The sequence below is a fragment of the Pelophylax lessonae genome (genome assembly GCF_965119305.1).
Source record: "Pelophylax lessonae genome assembly, chromosome: 1".
NCBI classification, from domain to species: domain Eukaryota; kingdom Metazoa; phylum Chordata; class Amphibia; order Anura; family Ranidae; genus Pelophylax; species Pelophylax lessonae.
In genome coordinates, this window is record NC_138768.1 from 553,152,298 (window position 1) to 553,170,166 (window position 17,869).

At 44.0% G+C, this 17,869-nt stretch overlaps 1 protein-coding gene across 1 annotated transcript in view; it reads right to left on the minus strand.

The window, feature by feature from the left end:
* Positions 1–7,636: 7,636 nt before the first annotated feature.
* Positions 7,637–17,869, minus strand: part of LMNB2 (lamin B2) — an 84,131-nt gene continuing 73,898 nt past the window's right edge. The window contains exons 11-12 of the mRNA XM_082270935.1: positions 17,490–17,594; positions 7,637–8,226 (exon numbers count right to left, since the gene is read on the minus strand). Of these exons, the coding sequence (XP_082127061.1) occupies positions 8,185–8,226; positions 17,490–17,594 (147 nt within the window). The 3' untranslated portion in view covers positions 7,637–8,184. The remainder of the gene's footprint in view (positions 8,227–17,489; positions 17,595–17,869) is intronic.

Here is a 17,869-nt window from a genome sequence, read left to right on the forward strand (position 1 = left end):
CCCACCCCGCATAAACCAGGCACCCCAGCCACCAGAAGAATCTGCACTGCACGTACGGTGATCAGGAAAGGAAAGGATCCAGGGGAAATCACCAGGGCATGAGAAGGGGCTCCCACCGCCAAAATTGCCACCCACAGGTCTCCACTGTCATGGCTGCCATTGTTTTTAATGACAAACCACCACAAAAGGGTTGCCGTGCATTGCACGGCATTCAAGAAAACGGCGGCACCACGAGGCTCCCGGGGACCCAGGAGCCATCAGGGCAGGACGGGGGGCCCCCCTCAGTTACAACCCCAACTCCCCGCACAGCCGATCGTCTAGTTGCCGCCCCCCCCCCAGCATAGCACCCTGCCCCCACCACGGGAGGAGTACCAGACCACCCACACAGCCCCAGCATTAGTGGAGGGGGGTCAGAATGGGGCGCGTGCTAACCAGACTGGTGTGACCACTGCATCTAGATTATCCAGCCCGTTGCCCAGTCCTGCGGTTGACTGTAGCTCTCACAGGAAAAACCAGGAGAAAAAAAAAAATCTATCTAAAAACTTTTTTGCCAGGACCAGAGATCCCAGCAAGGAACTAGGTCCTTACTCCTGACTAGGCAGAAAAAAAAAAAACTACTCCTGTAGGAGGCAGTATAACCCAATGGTTAAAACTATCAGGAGCTGTGTCCGTCAATGAACGAAAGAAAAACATTTTAAATATAAGGCTTTTATAGAAAATACTTCACAATATATTAACAGTTTTTTGCTTTGCGGAAATCCATTCAAATGTTTTAGCTACAGATCACCAGCACCCCTTTGTTGCCTACAGGCAAGCTGCACATAAAATGCATATAGAGTCTGGAAGCCTAGCATGCCCTGTAGACTTTGCACTGATCCAGTAGGATTTCAGGGTTCTGCCAATGGGCTTAACACACAAATGCTTGGTGCGATGCTGGGCTATAAGTGCTCTAATTGTAGCCTAGGGTACACAAAAGCTTCCCTATACCAGGGGTAAACAAAATGATAAGTGCAGAGTCGGAACAAAAATTATGTGAAAACAGGCACTAATCTGTTAATTATGGAAGTCACCACAGCACCACAAATGACTCCTAAATCTTCAAGCTAGATACCTCCAAGTAGCCTATGATGAAAGCGGTCACTGACACATTGCAAACTAGTTCTGCAGTAGTTTCCTCACAGGTGTGAGAGAGAATCAGGTGGTAGCCTTTTATCAAAACCTCATTAGCCATGTGTTCAGTTTATTATCTCATTACCATTTTCTATATAGCAAAGGAAAACATTGTATAATTTACCCTAAACACAGTAAGCCTTTAGATTGGATCATCATATTAAAAAAAAAAAAAAAAAAAAAATCAAGTTTCAAAGTCTTATTCACTGCGGATGAGCATGATTAAATGTGTAATTAGTGAAAGCATGCATTTTTTAGTATAAAACAAGCAGCTTTTTAATATGGTCAAGTGCAGCTTGAAGCATTTGGTTTACTTAAAGGGGTTGTGAAGTTAGAAGATTTTTTCTTTTAATGTATTCTAGGCATTAAGATAAAAAAAACCTGTCCACGAATGCCTCGGCCATCCCAGGACTCTCCCTCCTGATTGGCTGAGACACAGCAGTGGCACCATTGGCTCCCACTGCTATCAAAGTCAGCCAGCCAATGAGGAGAGAAAGAGGGCAGGGCCGGGTTGCAGCTCAGTGTCTGAATGGACACACAGAGCTGTGACTCGGCTCGGGTGCCCCCATAGCAAGCTGCTTGCTGTGGGGGAACACACAAGGAGGGAGGGGCTAGAAGAGCAGAAGAGGGACCCGAGAGGATGATCTGGGCAGCTCTGTGCAGAGTCAACTGCACAGAGCAGGTATGTAGAACAGGTTTATTAAAAAAAAAAAAAAAAAAACACAACAACAAGACTTTACAATCACTTTAAGGTTCACATAATCAAGGTAAGTAGTATGAATATAAATCGGTAATTAAAAAAAAACAAAAAAAGACAGTAGTATGTGTCATTCTATCCTCTTTAGCTAGTCTTGCCCATTATACATGAAAGGGTTTGAATTTGGCATTCCATATGCTATTATTGACCTCTCTATAACTTGAGGGTCAATTACATCTGGTAAGCAGGATTGCCCCTTTCCTCATGGTGGGGTCCTGTGCACTTTCACAGCAGTTGGGTGGGGGGATCGTCTTTGAAACATCTGTGTCTTTTTACTTATGGACTTCATGTTGCTTTGTCATTGGACTTTGGTATTTTAATTGGCGCTGCACCCTTCGTTATATAAACACTGCTCTATGGTCTGCAGTGTGTGTGTGGAGGGGGGTTCAACTTATCAGACAATTAGACTGTGTATAAATACTGTGTAAGTTGATGCATATTGATCAGAGGAAATTCTGGCTCATGGGCCTTCGTTTCGTGACACTATTGTATTGTAAAATAATTAGCAGTGGGTGTGGAAGACAAAATGTTGGTATATTATACAAGTTAGGATAATTAAACTAAAATTCCTCATCTGCAGAATATGAAAAATAAGGCATGGATAAAAATGGCAGGTCTTCTAAAACACAATTTAGGTGTTAGCAAGAGTGTACTAATCACCGACTATGGTATTGTGACCCGATTTTTCTACTAAAGAAAGTAAAATTCAGAGGTTTAGGGACTGGTGTAGAGGTAAATCTGGCCATATGAATTGATCAATTTCTGCTTAATATGTTCATATGTCTAATTATGCAGAAAGGTAATCAAAACTGGCAGAAAGTCTGCTTTAAAAGTATTTGTCACCAAGTACACTTAACTGGTATTAAAAGTGGTTGTAAACCCCTACATATACCCAGTAAAATGACTAACCTCAGGTGATAGAGATGAAGCAAATCCTCCTGCATACATTAAGTTGTATATTTATCTGCAGCCATTTTTTTCTGTATTGTTCTAAAAACAAACCGATCAAAGGATTTTTTCTCCGCTCTAGCATGTCACTCACTGCAGACCATAGAGCAGTGTTTATATAATGAAGGGTGCAGCGCCAATTAAAATAGCAAAGTCCAATGTCAAAGCACCATGAAGTCCATAAGTAAAAAGACACTGATGTTTCAAAGACGATTCCCACACCGACTGCTGTGAAAAAGTGCACAGGACTCCACCATGAGGAAAGGGGCAATCCTGCTTACCAGATGTAATTGACCCTCAAGTTATAGAGAGGTCAATAATAGCATATGGAATGCCAAACTCAAGTGATCAACAGCTGGGCCAGGGGCACACTACACCTCAGCCAAATAGACTTCAAACCCGATCAGGGATGACTTGATGTTCTAAATGCTCAAAAAGATACAACCTCAATTCCAAAAATGTTGGGACGCTGTGTAAAATGGTTGTCGACAGTCAGTATAATGGGAACCTTAAGGGTCCTACCTGGAACCTCTCCCACATGGAGTATCGTCTTGGGGTTATTGCCTTGGATCCTAAACAGGAGCACACCTCCCTCTTGGCTGCAGCAACTGCTCGAACACTAACACCTACTCCACCTCAGAGCAGTGTTCCCTGATATCTGACAGCTGATTGGAGGAAAGAAACACCAGCAAAATGCCAGGAGACATTTGCTGGTTAAAAAAAAAAACAAAAAAAAACAAATGGCTAACATTTGGCCCGTGTGCAGGGACGGCTTCTGTTGGACGAGCATGCTGGAAAACCATTAGGACCATCAGAGGCCTCTCACACAAAACTTTTCCAGTATTGTACTCTCATGAATGTCAATATGTTTGTTTGAGGAAGTTATAGACCTGCACCCCCCCCCCCCCCCCCAACCAAAGAAAATAAAAACCTACACTAATTTATTTTTTCATTCAGTAACATTATAAGATCATCCAATGCAAGTTCTTCACATTTTTCATGTTATTTTTAGACTTTATATAGCTGCACTAAAATGGATACACAGTCACAGTATGAGCTTTATTCACAGTGGGGGGAGAAAAAAAAATCATTGTATTATTATGAGACTTGTGTGTGCTTTTAATACTTGAGAATTAAAGCCCATCACCAGCCAAATCGTATTTAAAATTTGGTTAACATGCCTAAAGCTTACAGTATAATTGCTGTGAGGCTTTTATTGTTGTGTCCTCCATTTGGGAAATTTTCCCTCACTTCCTGTATATCAGACTTGCATCAGAAAGAATAGTAAGTTAGGGGAATTGGATTCTTCTCCAGTGGTGACTGGAAATTTTATTGCCGGGTGTCCTGGAGGGAGATGACCCTCCATTCCTATCCTGGTGATTAAGGTCATAACAGGGAAATAAGGAAAAACCTTATGAGGAAACAGCATTTAAAACTTGACAGATTCTAACCCTTTCACACACAAGTTTTGCCTGATCATGGGATTAGTCTTACATTGCTTAAGCTACCAATTTCTTCATTTTACCTGATTGATCATGATCAGGCAACTAATTGTTTATGAAGTAACAGACAAAACTGTGGAGCAAACTTTTCGAGAAAGCTGTCTTTAACGAACACCCTAGCATTCCCCTCAGATGGAAGTGATAAGGGATTTGGAAGAAAACACATGCTCACATGTTATGAACAAGCACATTTCCATCGAGATACTGGAGAGTCCTAACATTAATGCTCCCATTTCGTTTCTTTGCTGCAAAACAAATGTGGCGACCCTGTAGCAATAACCTGTGTATAGCCTTATAGAAATGATATGAAATGGTCAGCATAAATATCTTGTATTTTTTTAAATAGCAATTAAGACCTCTCGCTTCCATTTTTACTCTATGCAAGAAATATTTTTTTGTGCCTTACACGCAGAGTAGCCAGACTAGGCTTTTTAGATGCAATAAAATTGTTGCATTCCTTTGGGTTAGTTAAGGTGAAATTCAAGTTTGTCACCTAGCGTAAAGATTAATGGAGTATAGGCAGGTTAGTAGAGCATTCCCTCACACTAAAGCAATCACATCAGTAGACTAAGACAGCCAGGACAGCCTTCATACACAAGCACTTGTCACTAGTCCTTTTAAAGAAATTACACACTTTCTGCTTGAGTGAACAAACATTTATTGCAGGTTTTTGTAAATGTAATTTGACAGTATATAAAGGGAACAGCTATAACAGAATTTGGTAGGAAAATAACTGCTTATTCTCATGATTAATAAACTTTAGCAATCATAATTTGTAACAAAAACCTCCCCCGAGGAAGTTAAACGTGAACATGTTGTTTGCCGATGGTGAAGAAAGTAGCAAGCTGACTTAACAGCCACCTGCCCCAGCTACACATACTTTACATTGTTGCTGGGAGCCAGGAGGTAGTCCCATGTAAGTTTTAAGTCATGGCTTAGACCTTCCTTTATGATAGAAATAGGTGCAAAGGGGGCTGTTCAGCACTGACATGAGAAAGACCCATGCGCCCATACGTGGGAAGTACAGGGTATTTCTCCTTTTCCCTGGCAGTTGAAAATGGCAGTAGTGGAGCAAGAGAAAGCAAGTGTAACAGCCTGACAGGCCAGCGGATTAGCAAAACCACATGTTCACTTTAAATAGCAAGATTTCAACTAACATGGAAGGTGCATTTTTTTTTTTTTATAGTAATCGCTACCTTTAATGTTTCCAGAGCTTTAAACTTTCAGAAGTAGGTTCTGGAATGATCAAGGCCCTGGGGCCCTAACCATTGCTAAAGCAAAGTCATTAGAAGAAGGGGAGAATGTTAACATGCAAACATGCACACAATGTCAGTTAAACTTCAATACAAGTCACCCCCTATCATTTCCATCATAAAGCAGGTAAGTCAGCCCTCTTGTCAAAAGCAAGCCACAATGTCTCCACTCTGCAGTTAGAAGCAAGCAGTTTTTCTATGATTGCAAACCCTTTAAATTGGAAATAATGGAGATATCATTAAGTAAAACAGGTACAGCAGTGCAATGGGTTCTGCATACTAAACATGTTTAATATACATCTTGACAACACAGCACTGAAGTGTAAAGCCCCGTACACACGTACCGATGGTCGGCTTACAAATGTTCCTCTTTTCTTCCCGGGATGTCGGTGTCTGCTGAAAAGTGCAAAGACAGCACAAGGACAGCACAAGAATTTTGTCCGCCGACTGCAGAAGTGATGTCATGTAATGGTTAACTTTCCCTGTGTTTTCTATTTTCTGAGCATGCCCAGTCTTGCAAATCTGCGGTCTGTCGGCCGAATTCTGTACTGACAGGCGAACAATCGTCCGTTCTGGTGTCGGCATACAAATATTTTCATGTTTGCAAGAAAGACTTTTGTCCGCGGATTGTGCGCAGACATCTGTCGGAGGCACCATACTAACACGCGTACAATCGGCAGATCCTTCGTCCACCGACGTTTGTATGCCGACGATCGGTACGTGTGTACGGGCCTTAAGACATTCTTAGTACTGTGCTATGTATGGTAATAAAAATTCACAGGAAAACAGATTTACAGGATAAAATTGTGCTTTGTATATGCAGGGTACGTAAAAGGTTCAGTTTATTGTACCTCCTTCAGCTGCTCATACTGGCCTTTTCTTCACTGCCCTGTAGCTCAAACCACATGTGGTGGAGTTAAGGGACATACGTGTCTTTACCATATCTGAAAGTACAGGGTAACTTGAATAACTTCCTCTTATGTAACAGGTGATTGGCAACTGGCCACTTAGGCACTAAGTGGGTGTTTTTTTTTTTTTTTTAAACAGAGGGTAGACAGTCCTCACCCCTATGTAAAGCTGGCCATACATTGATCAATATTTTGCTGGTCCAGTAACGTCCAAACAAACTAGCTAAAAAAAAAAAAAAACCTGCATAGCCAAATAAAGGCTCAGCTTACACAAGACAAATTCTTACTTACTGCAGGTGAATGATGGAAGACTAATATAAGCAGCTGGATGAGTCATTAAAGTGAACCTGTTGCTTTTTCCCTACATGAGCAAAGCAAAAGGTTCAATTTTAACGCCTGAGTGTTCACCAAATCTAGTTTTTTTTTTCCTTTCAACTTAAAGGAAATGACCTAAACAAAACACACACACATTAACAATTACAATGGTTTGAAATTGCATTAATATTGCAGAAAGGGCAGAGCTAAACAAAACCCTCTGCAATACCATTATCCCAAGTGACTGGTTTGAAAGGCAGTTTTCCATGATCAGAAAAAGCATGAGAGAACACGTGAAATGCAACGCGCTCTTCAGTGCAAACAATGCTTTATGCTACTTCAAATAAGTTCGTTTGATCTAAGAAAACAGTATTATGCAATGCAGAAAAAAGTGCCAGTCCACAGCATGGTGACAGATTTAGCTTAATACAATAAAAAAAACTTCATTTAACAAAAAAAAAAAAAAAAAGACATTTGTTCACCCTTTACACGTCAATAATAGTCAAGCTCAGCATTTTTTCAATAGCAAGTAAGGCATATCATTTCCATTTTCCCTTCAAGCAAGAACTGATCATTTTTTGCACCTTACACTGAGTAGCATTTTTTTTATGAATGATCAAAGCTTTGCCTATGTGCTAGGCAAGAACCCACAGGCGGCATACAAAGTTGGATCATGGTCATTTAAACAATCTTAGAGGGCTAAAAAACATTTACCAAAAGCTGCTTTTATAAAATCTGTAGTTGAGCTCTCTCCCTCATCTAGGTTATGGGGGAAATAAAAAACATGTAAATTATTGCTTTCTGGAAGCAAATATACCACAACAGTTCCATATGATAAAAACTACCATGTCTCAGCAATATTCATTGGTTTTTCCAGTCACCTACAATATAATTTTGTTTTACTGAAATATCTGCAAGGTGAACAGCCATGGATACATATGCTATGTCTATTGCATGAAAACCTTTATCCTGAACTTGTTGCAAAACATTACTTTTAAGTAACAGGTTTGAAGTCTTCAAACTACCAACTCTTCTTTAAGCGGCACCGTTAGCCACATAGAAAACAACCAATAAAATAAAATGCACCCTTTCGTGCAGCCACACATTAAAAACTATCTCTGCCATATTAAAAGAAAAACAAAAACGTATTCCCTGACCTGGGAAATAGTGTTTATAAAATCAGAGAAATAAGCTTTTGGAAACATGACTGGCAGTAGATTGCTGTTTACATGAAATAACTAAAAGATACCTTAAAAGAAAATAACCTTTTTATAGGTATAAAAATAGATTTCAGTGGCACTGGCAGTAAAAGAAAGAACAATGCTGGATAATTACATCACAGAACAGCTTGTTGATTTTGGTCGAGGATCACCCTATAGGGAAAAAAAAAAAAAAAAAAAAAGAATTATAAGTGCTTAATATATACGCTTACCTTAAAATTAAAAATTCTACTTTCATTTTACTAAAACTATGCAACAGAGATTTTTATATCTGCTAGGAGGTGGGAAAAAAATGGGATTTTGACTTCCTGTAAAAAACATTTCTCTGATGTTCATTGACGGACACAGCTGCTGGTATTCAGAATTAGATTAGATTATACTGCCCCCTACAGGAGTAGGACACTAGGCAGAAAATAATTCTGGCTACACCCATGGGCAGTCCCAGGGGGGTATACTAGGGGTGGGTGCTGTGTCCGCCAATGACCATCAGAGAAATGGATTTTAGGCAAGTCAAAAATCCTGTTCTCTTTTGTTCATTGACGGACACAGCTCCTGGTATTCATAACCATTGGGACGTCCCAAAGCAGTGTTAAACATGATGGGTTAGAACAACCAAAAAATTCCCAAGGCTAAACATTAGCCAACCAGGCAACAGGAGCCCAACCAAACAACTGGAGCCCACCTGAAAAAAACAATACACCCGCAAAGAGGTCAGCTCCTCTTAAACGGCAGCCTGCAAAACCTTGTGGCCAAAGGAAGCATCCGCAGATGCCAACACATCCACTTTATAAAACTTGGTAAAAGTGTGCACTGACAACCAGGTGGGCGCCTTGCAAACCAGGATGCACTATGCACTATAGTAGTGTGCCTTAAAAGGGAAAGGAGAAACCTGGCCCCTGATGAAATAGGCCTGAACCACTGTCCGTCTGATCGATCTGGAAATGGTTGCAGAGGAAGCCGACAACCCTTTTCAAGGTCCGTCTGAGCACAAATAGTGAGTCGGACTTCCTGAAAGACTTTGTAGCTGCCAGGTACACCCTAATTCCCAGACCACATCCAAAGCATGCAAGGCAATTTCCTTCGGATGTTTAGGCCTGGGACACAGGGAAGGCAACACGAGGTCTTCATTCAAATTAAAAATCAGAAACAACCTTTGGAAGGAAAGACGTCTAGACAAGTGCAAAGAACCATATAATATGACAGCTTAAATGCCCAACGAAAACCAAATAAAGGTATAAGCTATCCCAAGCGCTTCAAATGAGGACCACTCACCAATAAATAAATTGGCTATGCAGCAAGACATGTGAGTGTGTTACCTTATGTTTTATTTTTATTTAATAAAACCCTTTTAAACGGTATCACGCTATTGGGATTATGTTCTCTCCTCCCCATATGCTGCTGAGCTTTTTTTGACTGCGCTGGTGCGATTCCTGTTGTGGATACTCTGGACCAGTGACCATCATTATAAGCCTGAATGCTCAAACACGAAAGTGGGTTGGGCCACAGCATCTGGTGAGTGGGCAATTCTCCTCCCCCCTTGGAGCACGGTGGTGGTGGTGATCCTTTTGAGAAACACGTCTTCGTACATTATCATCCCAGGAGATAGAGTGAAGGATTATGGACTGTTTGAGTCATTTCTGAACTTTTTCCTGCTGCCTATGTGACATCTATTGCATTTCGGACTTTTGTGCAGTGGGCACAGTATTTTTTTGGCACTTGCTTCTTGACAAGTTTGCGCTACTATATATATATATAGGGATATTGCTGAGTATCTATCTATTATATATCTTTCTCCAAGTGCAAAGAACCACCTTATCCCGGTAAATCACCAGAGAGGGGGGGGGGGGGGACAGGATAACGCTGCCAGTTCCGACACCCTGCGTGCAGAGCTGATCGTCACCAAAAAGGCCACCTTCTAGGACAGCGCAAGTAGGGGAAACTCCCAAATATTTTCAAATGGAGGCTTCTATAGAGCTGATAGCACCAAATTGAGATCCCAAAGCGGCAACAGAGCCCGCACTGGAGGGACCAAATGTCGGACACCCTGAAGAAAGGTATGCACCAGGGGCTATGTGGCCAAAGGTCATAGGAAGAAGACGGCCAAAGCAGACACCTGGCCCTTGATGGTACTCAAGGTCAACTTCTGTTCAACCCCCTGTTGAAGGAAGGTTAAGATCTGAGTCACCGAGAAGGAGCAAGGATAAACTCCCAAGCAACTTCCACCACGCAATGTATGTCTTTCACGTACGATGGTAGATCTTCTTAGAAGTTGATTTCCTAGCTTTCAACAGTGTAGGAATCACCGATTCAGATAAACCCTTATCCTTCAGCACCTGGCGTTCAACAGCCAAGCTGTCCAAGCCAGGGACTGTAAAGCAGGATAGAAGATTGGTCCTTTGAATAGAAGATCCTCCCTGAGAGGAAGCTTCATAGGAACGCCGGTGACCAGCCGTTTTGAAATCGGCGTACCAAACCTGACGAGCCCAGTCCAGAGCCACTAAAATGACCGGAATCCCTTCAGCCTCGATCCTATGTAGAAGTCTGGGCAGAAGCTTGTAAGGAGGGAAGGCGTAAATCAGCCAATACTAACCCCCACGGGGCCACAAGCGCGTCTGTGGCATCAGTTAGAGGATCCCTTGACCTAGCCACAAACCTCTGCACCTTTTTGTTGAGCCGAGACACTAACAGATCCACCTCGGGGGTGCCGCACCAGAGACACAGCTAATGAAACACCTCCAAATGAAGGGACATCTGCCCTTGGTCCAACGCCTGCCGATTGAAGTAATCCGCCTGCCAATTTTCCACTCCGGAAATGTGTATGATGGAGAGGGCTGGAAAGAACCGTACTGCCCACCTTAGAATGCCGGCCACCTCCAGAGCCGCCAGGACACTTCTTGTGCCCCCTTGGTGATTGACATAAGCCACGGCTTAGTCCAATTGAATGCGCACTGGACAACCCTGAAGACGATCCGCCCAATGATCCAGACAGTCTGATCGCTCGGAGTTCCAAGACATTGATCGGTAGTCTGGACTCTCGAGGCATCCAGATCCCCTGAGCAGAATGCTTGCAGAGGGCGCCTCCCCAGCCAGAGAGGCTGGCATCCCTAGGGACCACTGTCCAAACACAAGGGGAGGAAGTAATTTCCCAGTCGAAGCGCCAGAGAACGAAGCCACCATATAAGGGACTCCCTCATATGGAACTGTGCAAACAGAACCGCCTCGCAGGTAGACCCCATCAGGCTCAGCACCCGCAGGCAAGTCTGGAGGGCAACCACCTGTTGGACAGCAGAAGATGAATTGCAGCCTGCAATTTCTGGAGTTTGTCCAAAGGAAGGAGCACTGTGGCTAAGGCAGAGTCCAGAGGACAGAGCCAAAGCAGACTTCTGAAAATTCAGAATCCAGTTGAACTCCCGCAGAGTTCGTATTGTAATCTTCAGGTTTTCCACCAGAGCAGAGGAAGATTCCGCTTGCAGAAGGAGATCGTCCAAGTAGCCCAGTACCGCGATCCCCCGATGGCGTAGCAAAGCTAGCACCAGGGCTAACACTTTTGTGAAGACCCGAGGAGCAGAGGCGAGACCAAAAGGGTAACGCCACAAACGGATAATGCTCCTCTCCCACAGCAAAGCGGAGTAAACACTGGTGACTAGCACATACTGGAATGTGAAGGGATACATCCTTGATAAATCGATAGAGGCGAGGAAATCTCCCCGAGGAAATCTCCCGACGCAGGGATGCCACCACCGTTCTAATGAATTCAATTCTGAACTTCTGTACCCGCACAAAGCAGTTGAGGTCCAGGATTGGACGCACTTTGCCTTCCTTCCTGGGGACTGTGAACAGGTTTGAGTAAAAACCCTGAAAACGTTCTGAAGTTGGAATCAGGACAATCACCCCTTGAACAAGTCTTGTACCGCCCCAAAATAGACCCTGTAAAAAGTCTGGGGAAAGGTGCAAGTTGCAAGGACAAAACCTTGCCGGGGGACAAGAGCGAAATTCGATCTTGTACCTGGACCGAATTACTTAGTGGACCCACTTGTCTTGCACCAGGGAAGTCCACGGATCCGGAAACCAGCGAAGACGCCCTCCGCTCCAGATACGAGTGAGGACGCACCTTCATGCTGAAGGAGCCTTGTCCCAGGATCTGGAGAAGATCGATCTTGGCTTGCCAGACCATGTCTTCAGGAGGCCCTCAAAGGCTTCGAGCCCTTGTCAGTCAACTCTGAGGGACGAAAAAACTTTTGAGCTGAGGAGGGCCCACGTTCACGACGAGGTTCCTTGCTCTTAATAGCCTGCGGAAGAAAAAGTACCCCCCCCCGGTGAGACCTTTAACCACTTCAATACCGGGTACTTTCACCCCCTTCCTGCCCAGGCCAATTTTCAGCTTTTAGCGCTGTTGCATTTTGAATGACAATTGCGTGGCCATGCAACACTGTACCTAAACCAAATTTATGTCATTTTTTCCCCACAAATAGAGCTCTCTTTTAGTGGTATTTGATCACCGCAAGTTTTTTTCTTTTTTGATAAATAAAAAAAAAAAAAAGTTTGAAAAAAAAAAGTTTTGTTTGTTCTACAATTTTGTAAATCGATAAGTTTTTTCCTGCACTGATGAGGCCGCACTGACAGGCACCGATAGGCAGCACTTATATGCAGCATTGGTAGGCACTGATAGGCAATAATGGGCGGCACTGATAGATGGCAATGATGGGCACCACTGATGGGGAGGGCACTGGTGGGCAGCACTGGAGGGCTCCTGAGCCCTAAATGCCATCCCTGGTGGCCATGGTGGGCATCCCTGGGGTCATGGGTGGGCATCCCTGGTGGTTCTAGTGGCACCCCCCTTCCAAGGATCTGCACTGGCAATCAATGCTCCGATTACCAGTGCAGACCCCCCCTCAGGAGAGCCGCAGATCGGCTCTCCTCTACTCGTGCCTGTCAGGCACAAACTGAGGAAAGCCGATCAACGGCTCTTCCTGTGTACTATGTGACCAGCTGTGATTAGACACAGCTGGTCACATGGTAAAGAGCCTACGCAGAGCACATTATCTGTCATTTGCCTATAGGGCGGGTGGGAAGTGGTTAATGAGGTCATTCCGAGTAGTTCCAAACAGGCGATCTCCTTGGAAATGCAGATCAGTCAAGGCCTTTTTTGGAGTCTGATCCGAAGACCAGCACTTGAGCCAAAAGACACTCCGAAGGACCACTGCCAAAACAGAGAGGTGAGCCATCAAGGGAGTCACATCCAAAGAGGCATCACAAATAAAACTGCAGCTGGATTAGCTGGTCCATCAGCTTGGCAAAGGCAGGGAGGAGCTGTTGCCCCTCCAGGCCTCATTGCCGAACCAGCCAGAGTGTACATTAGTGCGGGCCACAGCCTCCCCCTTCTGGTCAGCCGCATCCTTAAAGGTCAGGGACTCGAACCGGAATCATGGTTGCCTTGTTAAATCTGAAAAATGGAGGGTCCACCACCGGTTGCACAGTCCACTTCTTAAGAAGGGACTCCTTATAGTGTAACACCTAGTAAAGTGCTTAGGAACCCAATGGCAACATTTTGGTTGTCCCCACTCTTTAGCAACAATTCTGTTGAAATAGGCAGGGAAAGGAAACACCTTCGCCGCTCTTGATTGCTTGCGAGTGCCAAAGGGTACCTGAACCTTCATCGCAGCTTCAGCTGCGTCCTCCATCTTTAGGGTCTCACGAACAGATAAAACCAGTGCCACCACCAGTGCCCTTTCATGCACAGTCACAGATGTGGAGGAATCAACCTCACTATAAGGATTCCAGGAGTGTGGTTGTAGACCCAGCAGGGTGATCCACATCCGCAGTGGCCGAATCAGATTCAGGATCTTATGAGACCGATGAGGCAGGGGAAGGCGCTTTTTGCTAGCCCGTCGCCCAAAAGCCACCTCCACCCAGGACACAAGGGACTCCAGGACCACAGTCAGTGCATACATGGTTGGGTGGGACCCGCAGCCTCAGAGAGGGGATCAGGTGGGGAAATGTGCTCCAAAGACTCCATGAGTCACCAGGGGGACCCCACAAAAGGTGTAAAACATTGCTAAGGGACAACCCCCACCGCGCTGGCAGCACCACCCGGTCGTCAGGCACAAAGCACCAAGTGATCCTCAGCAGAGAGGGAGAGGAACCAATCAGACTCACCACCTGCAGAAACAAGCGCCTGAAGTCACCAGGATAATGCACTACACATGTGGTGATCAGGAAGTAAAATCATTCATGAGTCAGCACCAGGGGACGAGGAGGAGCTCCCATCGCCTAACTCATCGCCCACAGGTGAGGGACTCTGCAAGGGGGGGGGGGGGGGGGGGGGGGGGTGCCTGACTGTCCCAAGGAGGGGCCCATGCCCAACCCAAAACCCTCCAGGGGGAGGGGGCGACAGCTACTCACTATACCAGGAACCAGGTGGGCACCGCTCCAGACAGAACTCCCCTTTGAGGAAGGGCTCCAGCAAAGCTTCCTCAAAAACCTGCCGATTAGCCCAAAATCCCTGGTGGTGAGATACCATGAAGGCTTCTTGACACACCAATCCCCAGCACGGAGTACCTGCAGCAGGATTTCAGCCGGAGCTGTCTGGAACACCCTGCATTCCCCTCAATAAACAGCAGATATTGCGTATACCTACTGAGCAGATGATTTGCACCCAGATGCCGAAAACCTCTCTAAAGAAGAAACTACTGGTTGAGGAGAGTTCGATTGTAACGGCACATCTAAAAAGGAGATTGTGTGGTTAAGCGCAGCATTCTCAGCATCGTCCTATATGGGCAACAGGTCACTTGTCCCATCACAGGGGAGATTTCCCATACCTTTCCAAAGGTTCAGGTCTTGCAACACCTAAATCGCAGAATTCAGTCCCATGCGAGACAACTAAAGCACAAGAGATTATAAATGTGGGTAATTGGCGCTGCCTAAATAAATATTGACATATGAATCACTCCGTGTTATGTGTACAAAAAAAGGGGGTTTCTGTCTCAGTGGCAGTCTGTGCAGATTATATGAATAAATAAATAAAATCACATATAAAAGCAAGAATAAAATAATAATACAATCAACATATACGAAAATTGGTAATAAATCCCAGTGGTGAAAGGTGCAATCAAGTGGTATATATAAAATTTTATAAAATAAGCAACCATAAGGCCTCTTTCACACGGCCGCTCCGCTGTTTTTGTCCGCTGCGGGACTTTTTTTTTTTTTTCACGGAGCGGATGACAGTTGTGTCATCCGCTCCGTAAGTCCGCATATCATCCCATCCGTTTGCGGATGATATGCGGACATAATGTAAGTCTATGGGCATTGCGGATGTCAGCGGATGACACCGCTGACATCCGATTTTCCTTCCTTTCCGTTTTTTGAACGGAGGAAAAATAGGGTTCTATTCCGTTCCAAAAAACGGAACAGAACTGAAAGGAAGAAAAATCGGATGTCAGCGGATGGTATTCCGCTGACATCCGCAATGCCATTGACTTACATTATGTCCGCAAATCATCCGCAAAAAAATAGGATGATTTGCGGACATACGGAGCGCCCGTGTGAAAGGGCCCTAAGGTGCCAAGTGACAAATAGTGTTATATCATGTGCAATAAATAAATAGTACCTTAAAAAGATCACAGCAAAAAACAATTTTGTGCAAATGAGAAGTGTTATATAATAGCTAGCAAAGTATATCGCGTATCTATATGATGTCTAGCTCAAATATATAATATATATTATATATATATATATATATATATATATATATATATATATATATATATATATATATATATTCATAATCAAAAAGGACAATGACGATTCTGTGAATAAAGTGCTAAAGGTGCCAATATTATGCAATAAAGTGCAAAAAAGATGCCAATATGGTGCAAAAAGAGCAATAAATAAATTGGGGACTACTTTAAAGTTCAAAAAAGTCCTAATGGCCAATATTAGTAATAATAATTAGTCCAAATAACACAGGAAGATCCAGCAGGAATTGGTGAACTAAATAAAAGGGATCCGTGGATAAATAAAGACAGGTTGTAGGTGACCCCGTGGTGGGCAACTAGCGAGGTGCAGGGGGATCCCACTAGTAAATAGCCTACTAACCAAAAGTAGTCACCCCACACAGGGGTAACGAGCGGGTATTAAACAGTAGTCTGGGCTCCTTCCCTTCACTCCTAGTGGTAGTGGAGGCGGTCCCTGGGGTCCCACACGATGCACCAGAGTTCAAAAGGACTGCTCTCAGCGTTTGTCTGCATCGTGTGGGACCCCACGGACCGCCTCCACTACCACTAGGAGTGAAGGGAAGGAGCCCAGACTACTGTTTAATACCCGCCCGTTGCCCCTGTGTGGGTACCTGTTTTTTGACCAGTACCCTTCCCCCTCTTCCGGGGATGGCGCCACGGCGAAGTGAGGACCCCTCCTCCTACCCTCCACCGCCGAGCGAATCAGAATGTGCAGCGCGCTTCGTGCATGCGCAGTAGGGACCTGCTCATGAAGCCGCAAGGATTCACTGTTGGGTTCCCTGACAGGCAATGGTGGCGGGAGCACCCCACAGCCGATGGAAACATCGGCTGCGGTGCCGACATCGCTGGACTCCAGGACAGGTAAGTGTCCTAATATTAAAAGTCAACAGCTACAGTATGTTATACAAGCTGTACACGCACTACTTTACATTGTAGAAAAGTGTAATTTCTAGAGTGTTGTCACATGAAAAGATACAATAAAATATTTACATGTGAGGGATGTACTCACTTTTGGGAGATATTAAAAAATAATATATTTTGTGTACGCGCCTCTGTGACTGTGTAAATACAGGAAGCTTCAGCTGCCCACAATAAAAATGGCTGCAGCCAGACTTTGTGGAGGGAGATTCCTGCAGCATATTTACAGTACAGAATCACAATACATATAAAATAATATGCAATGTGGTTGGAAGAATGGCAGATGTGTTTTTTTATTACAAATTATGCGAGTAGACTGCAGTTTCTCTTTAACTACCCTCCACAGTCCTCTAATTTTAAAAACAAATGGGGCAGTGGGTTGTTGTTAAAACTTTTATAGAGTTCTAGTGATCCAGTGGGTTGGATGAGGGCAAAGCATCAACCACATGTATATGCTGCCATGCACCAGAAAGGGAAAATTATGGAAAGCCAAGTTTTCGGTTTTATGGTTTCCTATCATAATCGCTTACGGTCTTTACACAGTACAGATTTAAATTTGAAATGCACTTTACTGCTTTGAGTGCTTCTGTTATACCAAGGGTTAACGCTAGGGTGTCCACCACTATAAAACTAATGTGAGAAAAAGGCAATTCCACCAACAATCTCATTCCAAGAGCAGGATTCTGTGATCTAAAAATGCACCTATGCAGCAATAAATGCACCATATTTTACCATGTGAAAATAGTAATTTTGGCAAATCACCTGCTGATGAAAAAGATCTTCCTCCCCAAATTCAGCTTCTTCTTCTTCTTCATCTTCCTCTACAGTGGTGAGGACAGACCTTGATACAATTCTCACTGCCACTTCCTGTGGGAAAAGCAACAAATTCCAACTTCACACAAAGAAAGAATTCACGCTGCAATAAACTACTTACAATAAGGAAAAACCTGCAGCGAATAAGACCAACGGTTAAATTACATTTGGTGCTGGGATGGCAGCTCATTCTAGCATTTGGTCTGTATTCTATCTGAGGCGTTACTAGTTGAAATAATGGTCACATTGTTGCGCACACAAAATTAATTGGTACTGATGGGTCTGAGTGACTGACTTTTATAGCTTTGGAATGGTTTATGCAAGGGATG